At 34.1% G+C, this 12,055-nt stretch overlaps 1 protein-coding gene across 2 annotated transcripts in view; it reads right to left on the reverse strand.

The window, feature by feature from the left end:
* The window catches only part of LOC137386961 (hepatocyte growth factor receptor-like), a 77,891-nt gene that overhangs the window by 16,579 nt on the left and 49,257 nt on the right, over positions 1 to 12,055 (reverse strand). For both annotated transcript variants that reach the window (XR_010977856.1, XM_068073210.1), the window contains exons 11-16: positions 7,628 to 7,815; positions 5,874 to 6,086; positions 4,946 to 5,177; positions 3,329 to 3,529; positions 2,454 to 2,641; positions 1,824 to 1,933 (exon numbers count right to left, since the gene is read on the reverse strand). Coding sequence is in view for 1 of the 2 variants with exons in the window: in XM_068073210.1 (XP_067929311.1) it covers positions 1,824 to 1,933; positions 2,454 to 2,641; positions 3,329 to 3,529; positions 4,946 to 5,177; positions 5,874 to 6,086; positions 7,628 to 7,815 (1,132 nt within the window). In the remaining variant the exon portion in view is untranslated. The remainder of the gene's footprint in view (positions 1 to 1,823; positions 1,934 to 2,453; positions 2,642 to 3,328; positions 3,530 to 4,945; positions 5,178 to 5,873; positions 6,087 to 7,627; positions 7,816 to 12,055) is intronic.

The following is a 12,055-nucleotide window of genomic DNA, read 5'->3' on the forward strand; positions in this document are numbered from 1 at the left end:
GGCAACGCCGGGTAGCACAGCTAGGCTTGGGGCCATGGCGCTACTCAGGGATGGGCGGTAGACCTTTTTCGCCCCGAGTACAGAGAGAGTCTCCAGGCGCGGCTTTCCAGATGAATGAGTTGACGAGTGCGATGCGATTGTTTGCAAAGCGATTGAGTGCTAGGCGATTGATTGCGAGTGCGAGGCAATTGGTTGAGACGATTGGTTGTGAGTGCAAGGTGATTGATTGCAAGGCGAGTGGGAGGTGATTGCAAGGCGAGTGCGAGGTGATTAATTGCGAGGAGAGTACAAGGCGATTGATTGCGAGGCGCGCAGGCTGATTGAGTGCGAGGCGGGTGCAGGTCGATTGATTGCGAGGCGATTGATTTCGAGGCAACTGCAAAAGCGCAATTGTCGACTGCTCGGCGAGTAAAGACTTGCCAGCCGAGACGGGGGCTCAGCGGCAGAAGTGCGCAATCGTCAACTGCAAATATAGATGAGGGTGAACGAATGCATGAATCTAGACACATAAGTCTAGAATATTTACTAGATTTTACACGCATCTAGCTGTAAAACACATTGCAGATTTCCATTGTTCTCCCCAACATCGACATGCATATGTGCAAACATACTCTGATCAGGACAACAATTTCAGTAGACCGCATATTTGGAGTTGTTTTACCATATAAAACACAACTCTCAATAAACCTCATGCTGCCCGTGAATCTGCTCCTGTAGGCGGGTAATGCAGCAAGTATATATATGTATATAATTATTTATATATATATATATGTATACATATATATATATATATATATATATATATATATATATGTCTGTAGCATGAGTATATATATATATCTTATTGCTCAACAATAGCTGTTTAATGAAATGCCTAGTTTTTTTGAATACAATGATATTCTATATTAACTAAGCCATGATGAACTATAACAAGACAGATTACTAAACTTAGATTTTAAACTAGGAAATGAGATATTCGTCTACTTTTGATGTGTAACTGTTTTTATGTTCAATGATGGTGTACAATATCGATTTGTCAACCTAAAATCTTTTATCTATAGTATTGGTGTCTGCATAGTTAAAAGTTGTAGCGCACTGGTTTATAAATATATATCGGTTGGTCTATAGACCAACCGATATATACCAACCTATATAGACCAACCAATCGGTTGGTCTATATATACCAACCGATGGGACTTTCAGGCCCATATATAGGCCTGAAAGCCCTTTTCTGAAAAATCAAACACTGTTAGGCTTATTGTGTAAACATGTATTTCTCGCTTAACCTGATGCCATAATAAACAACTGTGGCAGCAAAATTCAACAGCTTTTTGTAGGGGCCTTTACAATCAAACTCTTAAATTAGTTAACATGTTAGTTGCTCTTTTTAAAAGACATTTGTTTTGAAATCATTCAACGTTGTTCACGTTAGGTTATCCTACTTTGGTAGTATTTCAAAAAAGATTTTGTTCCAAGCCATCAGATTCTCAAAATCTTAAAACAGTTAATGCTCATCAATTATTTAGTTGTAAATAAACTGTGTACGGATTTGAAAAAGGCAAGTTTATATCAAGGCCTTTATGTCAAAGAAGAATCTTCAATGTTGTTAGTTTGTGCTTACAGTCATTATCACCTATGTAGTAATGTAATGTATGTAGCTCGTCAGTGTATCATTTTTGCTATCACCAGCAAAATAAAAAAAACTCATGCCTACAAAAAGTCTGATCATCGATGATTTAATGTATGTTGGAATTGATAAACATATTATAAAGGAAGCCCTAACTAGAAACATATAATATTGTATAAAATAAGCAAGCACTTACATGCAATTTCTAGTAGCCAGATCTCTGTGTACAAATCTCTCTTTGGCCAAGTAAGACATACCATTAGCTATTTGCAAGCCAAAGTGAAGGATGTCGAATAACATCAACTCCTATAAAAATTAATTGACTTCCTCAAACAAGTGACAGTGATTTATGGATATCAGTTGAACCAATATTAATAGACTAGTCTAGTAAGAAAGTTGCTAGGAACACAAATAATTGGTAAAATCTAACTGGCTCACTCTAAAAAAAAGTTTTACTGAAAAGTCTACAGGCGTGACTAAAAAGCTGTTGACTAAGAATCTCCAAGAGGTTTTTTTCATTCAGTATGCCTTTTTCAAACTAAAAGCCAGCCTAATTAAGTGTTGCTTATTATTTTGCTAGCATGACAACTTTTCTACAGTAGAAATTTGAATCCTGGTAGGCCTAATGAAATAAAACAAGCAGTGTTATATTATTTCAAAACTTAGTAGGATACTCTACTTATATATTCACGTCTTATTTTAGCTTTATAAGATACACTAGTTGATTTAGATGGAAACATGTTATAAAGGGAAATTCAGTTTTTGCAAATAGAGCTACAAAAAAGTGTTTTATATAGTTGGTGTTAGTTATCTGTGATCAACTAACCAAGTCCTCACATTTGATCAAGCTACACAAATCGCCATTCTCCATATATGGAAGTACAACCATCGGCCTTTCTCCTTCCTCACAAATCACACCGATGACTGACAAAACATTCTTGTGTTTGAAGTCTATCATCATCGTGCCTTCAATGAGGAAGCTTTCAAAATCCTTAAAGCTCAGTTCTTGATCATCTACACAAAAGCTGAGAGATTTGAATCACTAAATACTCTGCAAGCAACAAAGTTTATGTACTTTGTTTGCACAATAAATCCGACAACCCATAAAGAAAAATAATACCTCTTTAAAAGCACACAATTAAAATATTCCAAAGTTCTCACACTGTTGCTTATGAACAAGCCTTCAACATTGGGTTTTCATTGAGGTTTTCCAGCAGACATACTGATTTTCCAGCAGACATACTGGTTTTCCAGCAGATACCAGTGAGGCATGATAGATGAGTAGTTTAACATGGCAGCATCTCATCTCTAACTTATCAAGAGCAGTTTTATAACCAACAAACTGCTGATCATAAAAATTGACTAGCTCTGCAACCACATGATTATATTTTCTAACTTTTGGCAGTTTTTGTCAGTATTTAGGTACTAAATATTATCTGGTATCTGTATTGTAGTTATCATTTACATATTGTGATGTTCTTTAAGGTTCAAAGCATATAATTTAGCAGACAATTATTTAAAAAAAGACTCTATTCTAAAAAATTAAATTTGGTTGCATACACAAACAAATAATAAAAGACATAACAAGTACTGTGTGGTAACATGTACGAATCCCAACTTTCGTCTACCTAAAGAAACATAAAGTTTTGCTAACAGTATTCAATTCAATATCTTATCAATTAATGAGATATAAATAAGTACCTTTCAAGGTCTTGACAGCAACAGTCTTGAGATTTCCTGATGGTGTAACGAGTTGACCTTTGTAAACTATTCCAAAGTTTCCTTTTCCAATCTGTTTTCCAATGCTTAACTTTTCATTGGGAATTTTGCAGCGATCCAAGTCTGTTTGAACATTTTCATCAAGTTTTCGTTTCAGGAACCAATGCCGAACACTTTCATTGCCTGACAAAAGAAGAAACGCCGAACACACTAATGTAGTTTGTAAGCTACTTGATTCAAGAAAACAGTAAATACCATAACAAACTGTTGTCAGCTTTTTAAACAACATTTATGTGTTATTTTTGATAATAAGTCTTGTTTATAACTAATGAGTGGCATTTAGCAACCTAACATTTTGACATTCCTTTACTTTTACGTAACTTTTTGTCAAACTTTTCAGTGTTGTAATAGTTGGAAGTTACATGAGCTGAGATGAGGACTGATAACACTTGTTGCTCATTTTACAAGATAATACTTGTATGATATTTTATATTTAGTATATAGCAAAAGTGTGTGTTACCAGATTCAAAAAATCAGTATCTAGATCTTAGTTCCATTATGTGACAGAGTTGCAGGACTCTCTTTTGCAACTGGTATCACAAGAATAAGTGCATTTGAACATGGCATAAGGCCCGGGAATACAGTTCTGATAGATTATGGGTGAGCAGAATCTTGTTATCCCCTTATTTGGTGTACAACTCCAAATATGCCAATAGTGCTCTTAACTGCCATTTGGCAGATTACAGAGCTTTTTTTGTGGCTTCTTTAATTGGATAGTCAAAACTGTGGTCTGATTTTTCATCGAGTCTGCTAACTTGTCTGTGAGCTCTTGATATTATTTTCAAGTCTCAAAATTAAATATAAACGGATGCCTGACCAGTGATTGCTTAATACCGATTTTTCTCTTGGGTAAAGGTTGTCATACTGTAAATTCGTGCATGCATTAATCTTAGAAAGAGGTTCCATCTGGATGCATATCAGTGCCCAGTTATTATTGTCGACCAAATTCTTGGGTATGGTTTAGCTGACTCGCTGCAGTGATATCCTGCAGTTATAAAATGTAGTAGTGATAGTTTATTAATATTCCGGTTTCTAAAGTTTTTTGTACTTGAGTCGAAGCTGTCAAGATCAATGTACACATCTTCATCATGTCACTGTGCAACGACATGTTCAACAGTTCAGAGCAGAGCACACTTGTAGCATCCTTCTGACATGGCTCCTGTTCTTATGTTTACCCATAAGTTAGCACTTCATAAAGTTTGTGTTATCAACACTAGTTCATTAATTGCTTTGTATACCAATTCAACTGCAAGCAGAATAAATTGTGCTTGACAGGACAACGTTCGACTAGAAATTGAGTTTTTTTAGTAATCTTTAGGCACCATAAAAGTAGAGCCTTGTCCAGGAATCACAAGAAGCGGCGCGAGGAAATTGAACCAAAGGCCTCAGAATCACCAAGATATGCCTCTAACACCTGCACTATTTGTCTTATGCATTTAGATATATTTAAATTGATGCATAACTAGCCTGCTAGCCTTAAACAAATTTTACTAGCTCTCAATAAACAACAGCTTATCAAAAGTATTTTCAGTCAAATACCTGATCTTTCTGTGTCAAGTGCTGATGAATCATCTGTTTTCGTAGTCAAAGCTGCCAATTTTTTTTTCTGATGGCAAGTCTTTACAACACAAAATATAGTGACAGTTATGCCTGCCAAGACACCTGTAGTGATCAACCCAATCATACTTTGTCGGAAGGGATCATTGTCATACCAGATTCGGTTTAAATAATAGAGGTATCCAACATTAGTCTTCACATTTCCTACGGTCACCTGTAACAGTAGGAATGGTAGAAAAAACTATGAATGGTCAGTAATAAAAAATTGTAAACTACTATAATTGTTAGTCTAATAGCTGAAATACATGTATTTAACCTCTTTAGCATTAATTTTGGAAGTAAGCCTATTTTTGGTTAGATGTCAGTAATTACTAAAGAATTTATCATCTTAATGTCATGTTGGAATATTTTATTGACGGTGAATGCAGTAACTGTTTGCTGACCATGTAGTTTTTTTATTTCAATAAAAACCTTAATCTTTTTTTTTGGAAAACCAAAAAATAACTTTGTCATCTTTTATATAAAATCAAACTTTGTATAGAATATTAATGTACATAATCTCAATGAATGACGGGAGGAAAAGTTTTGTGTAAGATGTACTGTATTTATTACATATTAGTTTCAGTAATTTAAATATTCAACACTTTATTGAGGAGTAGCTGACATATCTCACAATAGAATTGATAGAGATTATTGTATTTGTGCAAAAATAAGTCGGTAAATCTAGCTCAAAATTTAACCTATCTTTTGAAACTGGTCTTATGATTTAATTTTGCTTTCACTTTTTAATACACCTTTACTTGACTGAAGGAGAAAAGTAAGTTTTCTTTTATAAGTTTATACACTTGAAATATCTTTCAAGAGTAGGAACGCTTTAAGATTTTATTTACATAACTTGTAGTATGCTGACCTTAACATGAGGTATATCTTTTTTTTTGACCTGTATTGTGTTTCCTTCTAAAACAGCTGGTTCTTTCGAAGGAAGACGACAAACTAATTGGTGGGTGCTGAAACCTGTTAAATTACAATAACTTTGTCCAACTTCTATAATGTAGTCCTTTTGCGCGGCTCCTTTATCCAAGTTTTCTCCAAACAATATCACAAGCTCATCTGAGTTTACTTCCTGTTAAAATAAAATCTATGATATTCGGGAGGTGATAACTAATATCTTAAAGTTTTTGCACAAACATCGCTTGGTATTTATAAAATTTATCCAAAGCTCTACCACAAAAATGTTCAATGGTATAGGCTCGCAAATTATGACGACACAGTTTTCATATTTGGTGTTGTGTGCTCTTACCACTTATTTTATTTTTTACCGCTAATATTTATCAACTACGCTAACGATGCTAGTGGCAGGCGAAGGTAGCACTACTCCAGAGAACCAATCAAGATCACAAAGAAATCAATGCCATTAGCTCTTCACGTACAGATTATTTCTATGATAAACAGTTCAGATTCCTAGCACCATACTGTGTTTTTCCGATGATATTATGCGCTAGCCCTCTCTTTTTATTGTGATGTTGATGGCACAGCTGAGGCTAATTAATTTCAAACATTGCGTGACCTCGCAATAGTGCAATTTACATATAGTTCTAAGCCCAGGCCATTGCAAGTCACAGTTTAATTGATGGGATTTCATTACCTTTATCGACGGCAGTATATTTATTGAAGCATAATCATATTTAGAAAGCAACATGGAAAGTGTTACTAATTTTTCAGATAATAATACTACTACAACTAAAGATGAAAAAAGCAAACTCTAGCAATCACCAAAAATCTATTAACCCAGAACATGTGTTTTTATTGGTCGGGCGTTAGCACAATCCCTGGACATTGTTGATTATCTAAAATCCTAGTTTATTATTCTCTAGGTTTAAGAGCACCAATTGTCACAAAAAAGCGCAGCCTCAATGGCAGCGAAAGAGATCTGTTTTATTAAGGATATACTTTTGAAACCCTGTTTTTATAGTTCTATTATTCTTTGTGTATTGAATTTCAGCTCATTGGAGAGCCAAGACTCTGAAATACTGAAATATGTGATAAAAACTGATATAATTGATGTGCTTTAAAAAATCTAAAAGGCATTTTCATAAATATATGTAAATACAGTTTTAATTTAAGTGGAATCAAGATGCAACTTACACTTCTCACTGCACATTCTCTGAAAACAACATAATTAAATTTTTAGCGAGAGGTTCCGAAGGCTACATTGGTTGCTGTAAAAATTAGAAAACTAGCACAGCTATTACAGGTCATCAGTATATTTTGCTGCGGTCAATCTAACTTGATAAAACTTAATCAACTTGAAGTATTTATATATCTGAAAAAAAGAGTTTTGATGAAAGGCCTTAAAAATGAGTTGTAACTACTTTACATGCTCATTCATACCGGTAATATGTTACTCAGCGCCAAAACCACTAAAACAGATTCAGCCTAGAAAAAAGTACTTATAGAGCAATTTTATAGACATATATAGACAATAGAAGCAACACTTGGTCTATCATAGGAAGTTTTGATGTATGTATCCTAACATGCTCTTAACCACCCACTATGTGTAAAAGTCAATATATATGCAGAAATATATGCTGTAGAACTATACAGCTCATATATCATGCACTAAATTGAATTTCTATGATGTGTTTACAACTTCTTTTATCTCACCTGATATGATTGGCTATACTCATCCATGAATGTGTATATATATGGATCTTCATAAACATAAAGCTGAGCCAGACTTCTTAGATAAGAATCTGTATTGTTTTCCAACTCTTCATAGAACTCGAATTGACCAAATATCAAGCCAAGAGCAAAACTTATGTTGTATTCATTAAGTTGATACTCATCAATTTCTAAAATAAACGCTAGATAAATAGCAAAAAATGCCATATAGAATGTAAGGATAAGATCAATAGTAGATATAATTTGCTCAAATGATATTCTAGGTATTGAAAGTTGATGAAAACCTGGACAAGAGATGTAAAATATTTGGCCTTCATAAGTGTCTATCCTTCAATCATAAATAACCTATTTTGCATATTTACCTCTCACTAGTGTTAACAGAAAACTTTATAATTTAGTGATACAGACATATTTCAGATCTGTCTATCAGTGACAGTTATATGAATTGAAACTAAGCTGGCTCTTTGAGTGCAATGAGAGCATAGTTCTATGATTATAGTAATAACATAGTTCTATGACTATAGTGATAACATAGCTTTATGAGTCACAAAATGGTTCAATGAGTATAGTTATAACATAACTCTATGATTATACCAATAACATAAAAGTAGTTTAAAGCCCGAATCTAAATGCGTTATAGATGTATCTCTTAAAGTTTGTGTGTATGTGTGTGGATATATGTGTAGTTTCAGCTATAGCTATTAAAAACTTAGGATAAAGAATTAACAATCAGGCAGATTTGAACTCACGGAGATCGCTATTGCAAGTTTAGAACCAGACACTCTACTGAGCCATACACGACGTAATGGTGAAGCCGCTATCAATACTCCATAGCAAATGCACACGCGAATTATTTTAACATTGCGCTCACGCGTTACGATGCCCCTGTTAAGAAATACTTTTCATACGGTTCAAATACTATATCTGAGGTCCAAGCAAATTTTTGTTATGCAGACAATTACAGGTAGTGCCTTGAAGTTCTCTCTCCATTCGGTCAGACAAAGACAGTATGTTATCTCGTTTTTACATTTGTACCAGTATTGTTGTATTCAACGTTTTGATAGATAGCTTCTGGTGGAACAGTAACCCTTTTGATACACACACACTTCTACAAAAGAATTGTAACTATTGATACAACATATCCAGGATTTTTTATTTTGTTTTCTCAACTTGTATTAATTGTATCATTCCGAGTCATATTTTATTGTAACTGTTGCTAAACCGATTTAATTTAGCTATTACTTGCTAATTATTTCACATTCACCTCTAAACCTTTTTGTAATTGTTTTTTTTTGTTTAATTGATTTGACCCGCACAAAACATTTTCTTTATCCTTCGTTTTTTTACGTCATTGATTAATGTGCATATGCGCTCGATCGCAAAAACGCCGCCATATTTGTGGACTAGCTAGCAACTTTCTCATTCACTTTGCTTAATCTTGTTCAAGTTTGAATAATATTTCTGGTATCATGTCGAGTTTATATTGGGATTCTCTGAAAGCTAGTGTTCAGTATCGCTATGATGAAAAAACCAGTGACATAAGTAAATTAGATCTGTATTCCATTGCGAAGAAAGACTTAAACAATGGCAAGGAATCCTGCCCTCATATAACCACCATTGATTTAGTGGAGTTTTAATATTTAGGAAGTGTTATTATATGACAAATGAACTAGGAAGTTACAAGTCTCTGGAAGCATATACATCTTTTTCAGGACGGGTGGATCAAGGAAATCCTACTCAAAGAATTCAACTCATTTCACCTTCTGAAAGCAAAGGTATGAAAAATTGTCGACGTGTTAAAATAGTAATAAAAGTAAACGGATTTTACTAGACCTGAAAATGTGTTAGAATAATGAGTTATCACTTGCAGCGTAGACTAGTAATTATTATATTTTATGTAACGCTAATAAGTGAGGTCAGCGAACAAAGGATTTCACACAAAAAATGTCCTACGTTTGCTCATTTATACAAGTTTCGGAGCAAGCATGATTTATAATTAATATGGAAAACCTTTTGGCCATGAAATGAAGATATGATGCATTATAAAAGTACTTATAAAAATGCATTATAAAAGTTACTATAAATTTGCTAAAGAGTGTTCTTGTTTGAAACTAATGTATTCTTTTAAAGGAGCTTCGCATACTGATATGTGTGTGTAGGTATGTGCATATATTTATACGTATGTTCAGGCACTCATATTGGTAAATTATTTTTCAAGTTTAAGGTTGAATTTAAATATCAAGTTATAGTTGATTCATTTTGATGCTTTAGGCCTATCATTCAATGCGTATCCGCGAAAAATCTTTGGAAATCTGGGTTATTGTTAGCAGCAAAGAGGGCATAAGGAGTGGTCACTGCACCTGCATGGCTGGATTGGGGGAAGCCTGTACTCATATAGCCACTTTATTGTTTGCGGCTAAAACATGGACAAAAATTAGACAAGAGGCATCCATCACAGATGTGCCAGCATACCGGTTGTTGCTGTCATTAACTCAGGTACACCGTGAAATGAAGAATTTTGGAAATATAAAATAATTGGACTTTTTATATAGGATTTTCCACAATATTTTGGTCATGTTTACAAATATTAAAGGCGAAATGGCAAAATTTAGTCATAAATAACTAATGTAAAAGAAATAACTTGCTAATGGAATATAACAGAAATACAAAGAGTAATTGGTTACTGCTTTATATTTCTTGTGTTAATTCTTAATTTTAATTTTAGTTGCAGCATCCGCACAAACAAATAAGAGACATCAATTTTCAGTCAGCATCAAAGAAACGAAAAACTAGCAAAGTTTCAACAAGTAGTCCCTACATATCAAACTTCCTTTCTTCAACAAAACAGGAAATGCAAAGTGCATATCAGCGCCTGCACCGAAATGAAAAAAGGGCCGCAGTTTTCACTATCGCTGAATAATATGCTGATTACTAGCAGTCCAAGACTGTTACAGGAAACTGACCCATTCACCTGAAAACTATACATAATACAGATCTCATAGGTGCTATTTTTGACAATGTGTTGACACATGCAGACAGCTTAGACATCAGCATCATTTCATTGCAAGCCACACTTGTAAAGGCAGAGACTTGTGACCAGTCCAAGTCTAAGAATTGGATGAAATACAGAGTTGGCCGCATTACTGCTTCCAATACATATTAAGTTGTACATACAAGCACAAAGACACCGTCAAAATCTGTGTACAAATCAATCTGTCAGCCATTGCAGGTCAGCAGTGCAGCCACGGTGTGGGAAAAACGACGGAGCCGCTAGCCAAGAAAAATTGTCTGAGGTTAGTACAGAGTAAACATCAGGGTTTTAAAACTCTGAAAAGTGGCCTGATATTAAACCCGGACTCTCCTGAATTTGGAGCAACTCCAGATGGCCTCACCAGCTGCTCGTGTTGCAGTTCTGAAGTACTAGAAACTAAAAGCCCCAACAGCATGAAATTTAGCAGTGATAGTGCTATGCCATATTTGGTAAATGAAAAATTAAAATGGGAACCTGCATATTATTATCATGTGCAGACCAATTGTTATTGACAGACCGTCCGTATTGCGATTTTTTTGTATAGAGCCCGTTTGGCACTCGTATGGAACGATTTCATCAGAATAAAGAACTGTTGTCTGTCATCTGTCATAAGAGACACGAATTTCATTGGAATGTAATTATGCCCGAGTTGGTGTGTTTTTTTCCATAGCATAACCGCCCAAAAAATTGCCTACATATTGTATTTGTGGCGGCATAGATGATGGCCGTTGAATGATAGCTTGTAATAATGGCAACATTAATATTGTTTGATTTCATATGGCATGTTTGCATAAGAAAAAGCCCCTGGCAAAGGAAAGAAATGATTTTGTAGCAATTGTACCAATGCAAAATAAAATCTTCCTCAATCTACTATAATTATTTCACAATACAATATCAGTTAGACCATGAGTGTCTTATTTCCTTGCGATGTAGGGTGCAATAACTCTGATCCTTGCATTATTACCTAACAATTTTATGCATAATTCATTTTAATTGCTGCTCAATGCATTCATTTCAAAAATGAAATTGTTTTTAATTTAAGGTATAATTTAAATTGGACTCAATTTGTTACTATAATTGGTAATGCAACTAATTTAAAAATCGAATTTTAAAATTTGTATATAATCTAATATGAACCTGATTTAATTTGCTAGCTCAATTATGAATGCAACTTTTATGGAAGGCAAATGAGCAATAAAATTCATAGCAGAGCAAAAACTAAAACAATGAACTAAGAATTGTGTTAGTGTCTCATCTAACTGCAAATATTATGTACATCTTTATGGGTCAATATGCAAGATATCCCAAAATGTAAGAAAAAATAGATAGTTAAACTAATTGAAACATACATATTTTGTAACAAGTTTCTTAATTATAAT

Source organism: Watersipora subatra, chromosome 2 (genome assembly GCF_963576615.1).
Source record: "Watersipora subatra chromosome 2, tzWatSuba1.1, whole genome shotgun sequence".
Classification (NCBI taxonomy): domain Eukaryota; kingdom Metazoa; phylum Bryozoa; class Gymnolaemata; order Cheilostomatida; family Watersiporidae; genus Watersipora; species Watersipora subatra.